Source organism: Zophobas morio, unplaced genomic scaffold (assembly GCF_036711695.1).
Source record: "Zophobas morio isolate AGI-343-1 ecotype UQ-CSIRO unplaced genomic scaffold, CSIRO_AGI_Zmor_V1 ptg000277l, whole genome shotgun sequence".
Lineage (NCBI taxonomy): Eukaryota > Metazoa > Arthropoda > Insecta > Coleoptera > Tenebrionidae > Zophobas > Zophobas morio.
The window spans coordinates 281,375-295,352 of NW_026972381.1; the positions used below are offsets into that span (position 1 = coordinate 281,375).

Here is a 13,978-nt window from a genome sequence, read left to right on the forward strand (position 1 = left end):
GTGTCATTACCGAGAGAAGCAATATATACTAATTATTAACTTGAAAAGGGGTTAAGGGTCTAACGTAGTGTTTAAGCACAAACTGTAAAGGAGAAAGATGACTTTCTTTTGCTGTTTTCTTACACTTAAAATTGGATTTCTATTTAAATTTGAAGTTACATGAACCTCAGCCGTTCATTACAGTTATAATAGTGAGCCAATTTTTTTAGTGATAATTACAGTTGCCCAAAAGAATATATAAAGGCATAAAAATAATTAATTCTAACATACAGCAATAAGTCGTTAAATGGATGAGGCAAAACTTCACCAAATGTTAGCGAGGTTGATAAGTAGCACTTCAAGAATATTTATAAATGCTGAAATTAGCAAAGATTATCGCAGGCTATACACTACGTAAAGTTCTATGCTAGCCGGAAGAGGTCCTAAGAGAATTAGGATACCAGTAGCTTTATTGATATACATAATTCTTGTTAGGCAAGGTGGAGCGTGCGGGGTAACAGTTTATACATTATAGATATGAAACGCTTTGGGTCGTCCGCCTGAGGGATCGAAACATGTGGCCAACACGACTATTTAAGGGAGATTCGTTGGTTGTACAGTTATTTTGTTATTCCACTTGCACTCTCGAGTGGCTACTGCATCCTCCCGTCAGTCAGTGCGTACACGTGGTACTGAGAGCCCACATTACGGTGGTGGACTTCGAAGATGTAGGCGCAGCAAAACATGATCTTATTGGTATTAACTTCCGTCACCAACTGTGCATAATATATAGAACACGATAGAGAAAGACACAAGTGGAAGTGGGACACCTGCAGCAGGGAAAGATTTTCAAGGACAGAGTTCATCATCTCCAGGTTTGGTAGCGTCTTCAGTTTATTAATAAAGTTCACCAAGTAAGTGCACAGTGGCTGTGTGGGGAAGTTGTAGATATAGGTATGCGCAAGATTGTTATAGTACGGTCGCTCCGGATGCTACGGACAGGCAATGAATTAGTTGAAAAGTGAGTTATAGTAAACGAGTTACCGTTATTGTTTCTGCGATATCTTTACCAAATGAATATACTTTGTTAACGCACCTCAGTTCTACGAGTTCTGGGCCCTTCCAGCACAATAGGACTTTTTTTATTAAAAAAGGAGGAGCAGGCAGAGGAGACCTCAAATTGGTAACTTATGAAGTAGTTGTCTGGAGCATCAGCGAGTGGAAGGTCGGCCCACACCTTCACTAGAAAGAAGGACTCTCGTGGCCCGTAATTGAACAACTCGACTATTTATACGATACCGTATAAGTACGAGCCCAAAGGGGACACGTGGAGAGCGCCTTACCAAGCCCAGGAAATTTATCAAGGATCTGCCAAATGTCAATGCGCTCCGATTCCGGCTGCTCGAAGGACTGGAATCCGGAAATATGAACTATCGGGAAAATGTTCTGAAAAAGCGCGCAGTCACAACCCGTCATGTGCAAGAAAAATGGAAAGCGGCACCCTATTGCCGTCCCAGTAGCTTTCTTTAAAGGCAAGCAGGTTGGTCATGTAAAACTGGCGAAGACCGCCGCCTTTAAGCGGGTACTGATAGCCGCTGTTCGGCTCTATGTAGTCCCCCGGAAAAGCAGGAGTCGGCGTCCTGGATGAATATGTCAGACCAGATTGCCTGCAGGCCAGTAGACACAGAAAACCTTTCCTCAAAGCGTTGGGAAGGCTTTGGCTTCGACAGTGGAAAGGTATACGCCGCACCCGTGCGGGCGTCGAGATTTAGATGCTGTGCATTCTGGTGAGTGGGCGTCGAAAAGTTCATGGTGGCGCTGACTATTTGAGCAGATGACATGCTTGCTAGGCTTTCCAGAGCATTCTTCCTGGTTTCTGCTTCCGTATTACAGAGCGCATAGTTAACTATTTTAGAATTAAAAAACCTTCATCACAACTTTTTAGTTTTGAGGACAACTCCCTCTGCTTTTTGCGGGCTAAAACTTGTATGTGGCTAGACACCTGATATTGTTAAAGCAAAGATTAAAACTGACGGACGCATACGACGTTAAATGAAGCACTTAGTAGAGCGGCTAACACAAAAAATCAAAATTGAAAAACCTGCTTTCTAGTTCTGTGTTTTCCAGTTCTTAGTTTAATGTATCGAGCAATTAACTCGTTTCGTCCTTTGCATTAAAAAAGTAGTCAAAAAAAAGTAAATACGCAAAAACTAAGATATGTGACACCATAACTAATTAAAAAAATAAAATTAAATTATTAAAATTTTTAATCAAATAACAAGAAACATGACGGAAAAGCTCGGCCGAATTTTCTCACCATACATTTTCCCCTCCTCCGATAAAATAATTTTTCTTCTTCCACAAGGCGGATATATCCTTAAAGCTTCCTAGTTTATATAATAAACTGTATTAATAAAAAGGCGTCACGCCCTTATGATTACTAATTATATATAGCAGCTCTTAAAGGTAAGTTAGAAGCACAGGTGGAAATCGTTTAATGATGATATTTATATATACTTCAAAAGCGTCTTCAATGTCTTTCGACCAGACACTATCGTCATCTTGATAGCTCATCGCCAGAGTCATATATAGGCCGAAAAAGAGCGAACAAGACGAAAGAAAAGAGCAGAGGGACAAAAAAGGCGGTTGCTATCGACAAAAAAGCACACCCGACTGGTATTCCTAAGGGGAATGCAATTTTTATAGCCATCAGCAAAAATTAAACAGTAGAGGATGGAAATTTTCAGAAAAAATTTAAGAAACCCACTAATTAGCTTAAAAATACATACTTATAAATATTTTGTATTGCAGAAAAACCAACCAAGAAACTATTTAATATAATTATTATTTCTACATACATATCATTCCCTACTTGGTGAGATAATCGTGAAATAATATGTTGCTTAAAGGGGCTCGGTGATATAATAATTTTTAGCCACACCTAACGTAAAATCTTTTTAACAGTTAAACATTTTAACTATTTGTTTTAACTTGTTATTTACTATTCTTGCAATTATATTATTAAGGCTGTTGATTTAAATAATATTTTTTTTATTGAAGTAGATATATAAAAAATAGATAACCATTTAGAATTTTAAAGTACTTTATTCTGGAAAAGTACTTCTTTTATTATTTTTTTTAACGCATTTTATATAATACGAAGTATGTAGAAGAACAATCTTAGTTATAAACTGCTAGAAATTAACTTGATTACAGAAAGTTAAATAAGCGGTTATATAATTTAATTATATTAAACTACAAGCATAGCTTTTAAGGGATAACTAAATATTAATAAATACTACTCAGCTGAAACATTGATAATACTATTCAGCAGGGTTTGGGATAATTCTTAAACTTTACACAGCTTTGGGGATTTTTTTTCTCACATTTCATTTCGCTATCGAATAAATAATAATATGACGCATATTATTAAAGTAATTTAAGGATTTATTATATGCAATATAACCTAAAAAACAGTATTGAGGCTACCTTATAACATAAATCCCTCTAGGATACTAACAACTCTTGCTGTAGTGTTAAAACAATATATATCCTATTGGCGTACCTAAACATTTATAAAATTACTCCTTGTGAATATACAAGGGCAAACTTTAGAAACTAATGATAACCTATTTGTACTTTTAACATCACCCAAGGAACAGCACTTTATATAGTCTTCCTTGGCTTTGTATTTAACCAGCCTTCACCTTCTAAAGTTTTATGTAGTACTATCGCTTGAACTAATGTCATTATTTTTAAGGAGGCGGGTAAACTTTACACATTTTTAAATTGTTCATTTCACTTACAATGTATAGAAACGAATCCGACTTTTAACATAGTGGCAAAATTTCGTTTCATTTGAAATGTAAAATCGGTTTTTGCGTACAAAAACCCTTTTGTTTCTAAGTGGGCTAAAAGAAAGGAACCCAAACTAAACAATTATATGTATATACGGTTACTTTAATTATTTACAAACCTTTACGTAGTGAATATGGTACCTGTTGAAGCTCTGTGTTGTGAGCTGAACGTGTACTTAGGAGAGTTCTAAAGTTGCAATAAATAGCTAACTATATATATATATATATATATATATATATATAAACTCTTCTTTTATAGTAAAATTTACCCTTTCTTGCACTCAAATTCTTGAGCTCCAACCCCCTAGCCGTCATAAGCATGTGGTGTTATTAAAGTAATAATTATTTTAATTTAAACAACCATTGTTGTGTTCCTAGACTAAATTAATTTTCCTGATTAAACATTTCTAATATAAGCAACACCATTACCTAAGTAGAAAAATAACCTATAAAAAAGACTTGTTTAAGGAGAAAGTTAAACTTTATTAACTAAACTTTGTATTGCCGCATATACATATATACGAGCAAATATCACTATTTTTTAAAAAAAAATTCTTCTTGACGATTACCCATATATTAACTTCGGTTAATATATTCATTAATCCAGTAGTATAATGGCTTGTTATATATTAATATAATAGCACATTGTCTTTACCCTCTCTATGTAAGTGTCCAACTCAAATAATATATGATACCTAATCCTTTTTATAGAGGTCGTCCACTTTGAGGCTGCTGGGAAACTAAAAGATGTAGGAGCTAATTACTCCAGTTCGAGGCCAGCTACCTCTGTTAATTTAATTTATATGCTACAATGATATTTTACTGAAATAAATGTTAAAGTGAATCACGTAATAAGACAGCAGGGTTTCTATGTCTTAATAAATGAATTCTGCTCTTTTTAAGCGGCCGTCCATTTTTCGAAATAATGGAAAAGCTAATTATGAGAATAAGATATGCCGAACTTCAGTTGCCTTATAACGTTATATTAACCATGTATACGTTTTCTTTAAGCTAATTTTTGAGTTTGTTCAAGTAGCACACCAACTTAATAAAAACTTTATGTAACCAAAGATACCTCCAGCTTACTATTACAACCTTGAAAAATGATAACGAAACAAGCATGATATATTTTGGAAATATCCGAGTACAGGGGGTGAGAGTTATGGGTTAGCGTGAATGGTTTAAAGGTCACATAGAATATGCGGTTTATTTTTGTCTTCTTCCCTTTCCTTCTGGGAACGAGTTATCCATTGTGTGCGGACTGCATCTTTTGTGTATATAGTAATATACCAGTTTAATAAACAATATATATTTTTCATTGTGTTAAGCAATATATAGTATAATTATATAGGTCACTTGCTGTACAGTGCTATCACTAAGAACATAACAAAATACCACAAAAATTGTGTAAAAAGATTAGAACCAATTTTGATTTTATTTCTTAGTTTAAAAGGAGAACAGTAGCGGGAGATTGAGGTATGCGTGTTTTTATAATAAGTCCATGAAGCTTTAATTAGTAGTGTTTGACCATATATCCTTTTTTGCTTTTGTGATTAATTAAATTGTATTACGGCTAGATTTAATGACTAAACAAAATGAATTAAAATGAGAAATAAAAGTAATGGAAAGGTGAAGGCTACAGGGGCCCTTGTTTTTTATAATATAATGATTATATTAAACGACTAAGCCGAGCAACAGCTTATACTCCTAAGCCGCAGCTCAAACGGAGCATTTGCTATTCACCATGTTCTTTTCGGTTTTATGTCAGGTCATAGTGTAGACAAAAGATAAGTGACTAATAAAAGTACGATAAAAATGTTTTGACATTGAGAAAAAATGTATATATTATTTACTAAACCACCCCAGTAGGCACAGTTCCGCACACAACGGGTGACAAGATTAGAGGAGAAAAGCGAAATTCTGCGTCCTCCATGTGATCTTTAAATTTTTCCGTTATGCCTAAGTCCCACTCTCCGAAAGTTACACGAGTCATTTGCATTTGCGGATACCACTGTCTCAACACTTGGCTTATAAAAATAGTAATTTATGTAAAAATACATAAAAATTAACAAAGAACGAAAAGACCCTGTTCAGTTTTATCCTTAGAGTAAATAGCGATTCCGAGTAATTGAGGTAATACGAAAAGGCTCTGCGAGCTAATTGTATAGACGAGACAACTTACTCAGAAAGGAGTTGAGAGGGAAGCTACCCTGTTCTTGGTTTAATGACGCCATTTAATTTAAGTTTTTCAATAAAAATAAAAAGTTTAGTTAAGTAAGTGCAATAATTCTCTCTTCTGCTTTCTATAGGTTTATGTTTGAAAACCAATTGGTTTTTATTATTTTATTATAAAAAAAAAATTAATATTTAATTAGTAACCTTTATAATATGTTAAATCTTTATTACTAACTAATTTATGCTGGTAAATAGCGATAGAGTCCTATGTTGGTACAGTATACACCAAAAAGGAGGAATTCAATATTTACGTTTGCTATTACAGACGAACGCTAGGCTTTTAAAAATTACACAACATTCCTGAAACGCTCTTAACTCCATTCTTTCCTACCAATCCGATAACTACTATATTTTAAACGGTAATTATTTCCATCTATATAGGTAACTGAAGCCAATTTTCGTTGAGAAAATATAATCATTCTCTTATACACTTTACTATTACTTTCTTCTTACCTTTTATAAATTAACTTCTTTTAGCTTATAATAGTATTCTAGTCTATTCTGAGTTCAGCTTTTGTCTACAGCCCTTTACTAGGGTTAATCTTTTTCACCAACTTCAATAATCTCACTGGAGTACTTATTTAAAACTTAGTTTCCTTAGTTTTAAAATTTTATCTATTCTAACTTTGTTACTATTTGTCACTGTCTATGGTTATATCTCCATCGTCATATAATTTCGTCCGCGTTCAGTCGTAACAGGTGTTCTTTATTTCGCGTTCGCAGTTTAATATATAACAAAAAATATATACATATTGGATTTGTGAGGTTAAGGTTAATTTCAAAAACCTTTTAACGCGAGCCCCACCATCAAATTTACAAATTTTAAACATAAGGACAAGATAACTAAAAGTTGTTCATTTCTTTCTTGTGTTAATTCCTTGTGATACCAAGCATAGTCGATTATCTTTTTTTTAAGTTAATAATGATTTCAATAGTATTTATAGGCCTTCTTTTAGGTGCAAGGTTTGTACACACACACTATCTAATTACGTAGACAAAATATAATAAAAAAATTTAGTACAGTAAATATATATTACATTTTATTAATTTCCCTAGCCTAGCAAAGCTACTAAGCAAGTTGCAGGCCTCCGCACAACCACGTCACAAAAGAAAATTATTACAAAACTTTTTTTTATTTATAGCACTTGCTTACTACTAGCGTAATTTTAAATCCATTGCTGCTTAATCTACTTTCCCTCTACTAATTAGGGGCGCGGTGTTAGACTTCCTTAACAAATTAACGCCTTCAACTGGAACGAATGCGTTTTATCATTACAGCTATATAATATATATCAGAAAAGACGTAATAACAAATGGTAACAATATTCCATGTAATTGAATATTTAAGTTTCAATACCTTTATTTTATTAAAAAAAATTGTGTTAATTTAACAGAAAATATACAATTTTAACCATATTTCCCCTCTTATAGAGCTAGGAATTATTCGGCCTGTGGTACTTGATGAGCCTGCCTAATTAGTACGTTGTGGTGTCTGAAATTTAAAAAGATATTCTTTAGTAGGCTCGAAGTTACTCTCTATGAAGTTAATTGTTGCGCACTAACCAAGGAGCGTTCCACTACCATTTTTACAGCGCAGTTTTGTAGTAATAGTAGTCGATGAATGTTTCCTTGAAGAATTGCTCTGGCGATAGAGGCATAGACCATTACCGGTCGTATTACCAATTTGTATAACAGAAGCTTGTTTTTGAAATGCAGTTAACCTTTTCTGCGTTTTATTAAAGACGTATGAAATATGCGGGAGTGAGGCTTAGTCTCTCTTCAATGGCTAGTTTATATATACATTTTAGTTTTCAGTCCTCACCAATTCGTATGCACCTAATAACTTCTAACGTGCAGACTAAACCGTACGTTTAAAATTCATTTATCTCCTTAGCACTGCGCAGCCAACTAAATTGTTTTTCCTGCTTCATTATAGTTTACCTTCCAAATTGATTTTTACATTACTATTAATACCAATAGCGTTAAGCCTAATTAAAAATTCAAAGGATAATTACGGTTATTATTCAGCTCTTGGTACTGAATAGTTACAATATTTTTCTCTGCACGAAATTTAGTTAGTTTTTAAGCAAGAAATTTTTTTTTTTGGTCTTTTTAAACTTTATATTTCGTTATTTTTTATAACAAATTTAGCTACATAGTAATTGGCAATTACTTTTACGAACCTTGTAGCTGGTAAATATTTAGGATACTTAACTTTTTACATAGCTTCTTAATTTTTTTATTCTACTTAGTAGTTATAAAAAAGTGATACTTATTTAGGCCCCTATACAACTTAAATCTCTATTTTTTATTCAAGTATATATTATTTCCTATACAAGTTATAGCAGTGTATCGAGGAGGAAAATTACAACTAAAACTTTTATTATACTTGATATCTTTTTTCTCCTGTTCCACTAATGAAATAGATAACTTTTTTTTTTAACCAAAAAACGTTTAAAGCCAGTTTTAAAAGGTTTTGTATTGTACTGGCATAAGCTAAAGTTTAGATCTTTTTAATTAAAATATTTAGGGAAAATATAGTAAAAACTCTTGCTTCTCAGACATAAATTTTTACGGTCCCAAAAGCTTAAAATATTTTTATATTAATTTTGTTATAGTTTATATTGTTCCTCAAATATTTTCAGAAATTATAATATTTTGTAGTCATAATATTTTAGTTTTCAAAGATATATATTTTGTGTGATCTACAATTTGTGCTTTTTGGGACGCACTTTGAAATCAAAAAAAGGAAATTAAAAACTTTTTTTCTTGTGAAAACTGTTCTTAGAAAAATATAGAAAAAAATTTAAGTGGGAATAGGTTCAATAATTCATTATTTAAATATCCTAAGTAACTCAAAAAAACTATTAAAAGCGTTGCGTTTCATTTAGATGATAAAAATAATAGATGTACTTTAAAATTTAAAACTCAGTTCATCTAAAGTAAAGCAAACCTCTTCAGTTTTGTAACTGTTGATATCCTGATGAGAGCTGATGTTATAGACATAGCAGTGTGCAATGGTAAAAGATAACATCGGGTTCGATTTACTCCTCATTTATTGTATTAATATTCATTTTATCAAGTTCTAAAAATGCCCAAGGTTTGTTCGACGTTGTAATTTAGTCAATATAGCTAATGCTAAAGAATGTCCAAAATTGATAAGAGAAGATAAGAAAATTAATGTATAGGTTATAAAAATTGTTGTCGTTACCATACGTGGTTCTACTAAAGATATGGATAGTCCACTACTTTAAAAAAGTCTAAAGAACTCACATTGCTGGTTACATAGTTCGAAATTTTTTATAATATTAAGATATAGTTACTGAACAAAGAGACTATAAGTAAAGAGAAAAAAATTTTAGAAGTAAATGAATTTGGCAATAAAATATAGTTCTAGTTCTCTATGGAAATATTGACCCTGTTTATGCGCATGTTGCTTGGTTAGGAAAGGCTTGAAAGCAACGTCAATTAGTTTACCACCACCAAGGAGGGATTAATCAATATGATAGGATGTAACAGTCATTATATAGTTAATAAGCCAGTAAATAATTGCATTCACTGTATTAGGACTCGCATCTTCTTGACATGTTACTGCTTTTATAAACTGAACCTAGTAACAGTTGATATAGGAGCCCCTGTGTTAATAACGACGATGGCTTAGCGTATCGCAAAACTAAAAACGAAACACAACCTTAAGGGGTAACTAATCATTTGCTAAGGCGTGAAGCCCTATAATGAAGCTGAAGAAAGTAGTAGCCAGCTTTATTGTTGGTCAAAAGTTTACTAATGTAATAAAACTTAAGTGAGAACGTATGCATATAACTAACTGATTTATTTTACCTTTTTGCCGCTTATTAATGAATGTTTGGGATTATCGAAGCAGAATATGAGAGAATTTTTGGTAACTGCAGTTGAATTTTTAAAGTATGTTTAGACTAAAATTAAAGAATTTTTACTTACAACGTAACAAATTACTGTAAGCACAGAAACTACGTTGTGTAAATTTTTATTTGAATACTGAAATGAAAAAATATTACGACTAAAAATAATATAAGAATCGAATTCGCGATCAGGCAATTTCGCGGAAATGCTCTACCCGCTAAGCTACGGTGACAACACACATTTTCGGTCTATAAATCACTTATATAAGTCAGAATCAATGAGAATTATAGCTCTATAATCATAAAAATTTCTTTAGGAAGAGAATCTAACTTACCGACCAATACTATTCCATAATTTTATATAGTCAATATTTAAAATTACATCCGGTTAAAAGTAAGCTATAAATTATTAGAGTTGCAATTCTAGCTTACAGAAACTTTTACTATATATGTATGTGTATATTAAACTTTATTAAATAAAAATCAACTGGAAATTCTAGATCTCTTTACTTTCTTTTCTTTAAAAATGCGTCTTTGCGTTTTATTTCTTCATTTTGTTTTTTTTTTGTTACTTTAAGCTTATGTGTTTATTTTACTTATTATTTCTCATTATTCATTCACTTTTTATTTATTTAGCTATATTACTTTTTTTAATATGAAACCTGATATACTGTAACCAAAAAAGTAACCTTGCTTCTATGAAGGTGGGTAGTGTCGCAAAACTAGAAAGAAGTATTATTAATTAAAAATAATAAAGAACAAAACATAGTCGTCAATAATAAAAGACAGAGCGGAACAAAAGGGGAGTGCTTGGCTATTTTTTCTGGTTATTCCGGCGTGCCATAATCGTGAAGCAGCTTGATAAGTGTATTACTCTGATATATCGGTTCCTTGTAATAAATTCTAGTGCCCTATTTTAAATTCTCTTCTTTATGAAAAAATGTTCCCTCGCCATCTAAATAGGTCATTCACCTAAAAATAGCAAACGTTAGTTTAGGTGAGTGTCTAGAACTCGCTAAAAAAAGTAGTGTAACATCTGCGATGCCACTGTTTTTTATGCGGTGGGCAGTTAAATATATCCAATAAACTAACATTAAACACATCGTGGAATTTCAGCAAATTGTCAGGCAAAGAGATTATCTTTTTCGTTAGTTTAAATAACCCGATTAATTAGTTATCCAGTTTTTGTGTAAAGAAAAAGGTATAATACTTTTGCTGTAACATCTTTCAGTGGACATCTTAACGAGTCCTGTAGGAGATGTGATTTTTGATAAATTTAGCGTCCGCTTCTTGAGCCAAGAAGTCCTAAAACTTTAGTAGCGAATTGCAATTATTAGCCACGTAATTCTAGAATAAGAAACTCTCTAGAGCTGTTAATGGGTTTAATTGTTCTAGTGGCCCATTTCGAAGTAATATACGGAAAATGCATAATTTTATTCTACCAGTCATTAACCTTCGAGTAGAAAAAAATAAGAAGTGGCCAAAAATTTAGAAAGAAACTGGGGACATTACTAGAGTAAAATTTTTTGTTTTATTATAATACAAATTATAACAAAAAGCAGCCTTTCAGAAAATATGGATTTAATCTTACCTAAATAAAAACAGTTTTAAAAGGCATATTTGAATATTATTTTGACGTCGGGTTATGCACGTAAAAAGGTAGGTCATGCAATTCATTGTGTTTTTCCAATGGTTATTTAAAATTAGTAGAGGTTAAAAAAACATTCCACCCTACTGTGAACGATTATATCATTTTTTTCGGCAAAAAACGAGATTGTGTTTTCTTTAGATAGGCGCCCTCGACGTGACCAGTTTTTTTGCAAATTGTGCATGGTTCATTAAAGTAATAGAATAAGATATAGCCATATTTTTTGTTGCATATTATGCATACAATTTAACCATCCTTTACTTTTTTAGTATTTTTACATAATACTTTAGTCATGTAGGTGACTTGTCATCTTTAAAAAAGAATTGTAAAACAAGTGGTTAAAAAAAATTGCTTATTGATTATTCCTCTCTATATACTTATCTCTCGGATTCTGCCAGCCAATGAGCTTCATTGTTTTTGTAATAGTTTTTGCTTTGTCATTCCCAGCACACAGACGCATAGTCCTTACAGGGTAAAATAGGTAAAAGAAAAAGATAAAGTTTATGGATTAGTTTGCGCCAATCATTAATGGACTAAAACCACTAGCTGTCGCAGCCTTGGAGATACATATAATTTGATCTAAAATATAAGTTTGTACTCCGGGTTATTATTAGCCCTTGGCGACAATCTCTTGCCAACAGCATATGTAACCCTTCTTACTAGACTTATCTAGATAATATCTGTGATGTTCTCTATCCCTTTTTTTAATTAACCGTAAGGACCATGCTGGGTACTAAGAATTTTAGGTTTAAATGAAAATTTACTTTTTCTAGGCCGATGATGTCGCTTGCCGTTACGTAAATTTAACAATTCCTGATTTTTTTTGGTGTCGAGTTAATATTTAATTTGGCCATACCTTCTTGCTGTGGGTTGTTAAGGGTTGAATAAGATGGTGTTAAAGCTTCAAATGCGAAAGCATTTCATGACTGGGTGGATAAAACCTTATAGCTAAAGTTTTGTTAATTTTTCTTAAGCTTAGCAATAACTCATATGCAAGTGTCTCAGTCTCTTGTGAGCACCGCCCGCACTGGTTTTTCATCAGCGTATATGGATGTTTCCGATGAAGATATAATTCCTTTGTAAATTTTACTAGTGCTTTAAGTCTTAAATTTGCCCAATGCTATGTATTCCAATTTCGCACGCTGACTTGCGTATTTTGCATCTGTCGGCATTTTCATGAACTACGATGTTACTAACTGTAATCATAATTCCCTTATCAGTCTTAGAGGACTCCGAACAGCATCTTAGTCCCAAGGGACTGTAGTGGTTATCCCACTTTTTGTAAATTAGTTAGTTTTTTGTAATAAGTAGAGAGATGAGTACGCGAAGAGTTGATTATAAATGTGAAACTTCAGTGTTCTGTAGTTATCTTACAGTTGCTGGTTGGAAATGATATGTTCTGAAGGAGGTAATTAACAGACATACTCTTTGTTTGTGTCGTTTGTTAATGCAAGTTTTAGTTTAATAAATATTTGGATGAGCGTCTTTACTTTATTTTCAACGTTTTTTTTAATGTCATACCAATTCCTAATACCCCTTCAACGCAATTATAATTCCAATTTAAGTCCCTTTTTATATCAGCTGTGTGTATATCTAACCCAATAACACGGTATACAGAACACCTGACAAAATTTAAAACACAATATACGGGAAACACAAAAACAAGAAAACAATAAACAAAAATAGAAAGGACAAAAGTAAACATAGATAACAAAAATATATTGTATAAGACTTTAAGTCTAAAGTACATAACCATAAAACATGCATAAACACAAAAAAAGAAACAAGCGCCAACACAAAACACTAACCCTCTTAATTTTCACAGGAAAAATGATCAGTGGTTAATCCAATCAGAAACCTGAGAAATAACCAATAAAAATACATAAAAAGAGCAATTAATATTTTAGCACAAAAAAAAATTTAATTTAACCTACTTTATTAATTGGATACAAACTAAACACTAAAATTTTGTCTGGTTCAATTTAAATTTATTAAATACATACTGAAGAACACTTCGACCTTTTGTAAAGGTATAAATACAAACCGAAACTGGTCAATAAAAGCACCCTTGATTTAATATACTTTTTTATATAAATTTTGGTAAAATCCAAGCTCTTCAATTGGTGGGCCATGGTTATTAGCGTTTGTCGCGGAGAGGAAAATGCTTCTGTATCCCTTGCGTTGTCTTTCTTTATATCCTTGTCATGCTTTATGGATGATTTTCATGTAGTTGACAATATATTAATGCCTTCTGTTAATTCAGGCAGTCTGATGATTGTAAATCCATCGTGTTTATTTGTCAAGTTCGGTTCATAGATAGCCGCTTTTTGGTGTTCCGTGTCAGCTATTTTATAGATTCGTTATAGGTTGGTGAAGAG

General features: G+C 32.3%; 1 protein-coding gene across 1 annotated transcript; it reads right to left on the bottom strand.

The window, feature by feature from the left end:
• Nucleotides 1-401: 401 nt before the first annotated feature.
• LOC135119674 (transcriptional enhancer factor TEF-3-like) lies at nt 402-2,583 on the bottom strand. The gene is made up of 12 exons (XM_064044077.1): nt 2,497-2,583; nt 2,297-2,366; nt 2,081-2,145; nt 1,906-1,981; nt 1,672-1,855; nt 1,481-1,619; nt 1,323-1,425; nt 1,154-1,263; nt 1,024-1,098; nt 810-971; nt 508-755; nt 402-446 (listed from the first exon to the last, which is right to left on the bottom strand). The coding sequence occupies exons 1-11, from the start codon at nt 2,563-2,565 to the stop codon at nt 633-635; spliced, it is 1,176 nt and encodes a 391-aa protein (XP_063900147.1). The 5' UTR covers nt 2,566-2,583; the 3' UTR covers nt 402-446; nt 508-632.
• Between the last annotated feature and the right edge of the window lie 11,395 nt (nt 2,584-13,978).

Coding starts and splice junctions, on each gene's coding strand:
- LOC135119674 (XM_064044077.1), bottom strand. CDS start 2,565: ATGACTCTGGCGATGAGCTATCAAGATGACGATAGTGTCTGGTCGAAA. Junction 1,620..1,671: donor TCCCAACGCTTTGAGGAAAG/GTTTTCTGTGTC, acceptor ATATTCATCCAG/GACGCCGACTCCTGCTTTTC. Junction 1,099..1,153: donor TCATAAGTTACCAATTTGAG/GTCTCCTCTGCC, acceptor TTGTGCTGGAAG/GGCCCAGAACTCGTAGAACT.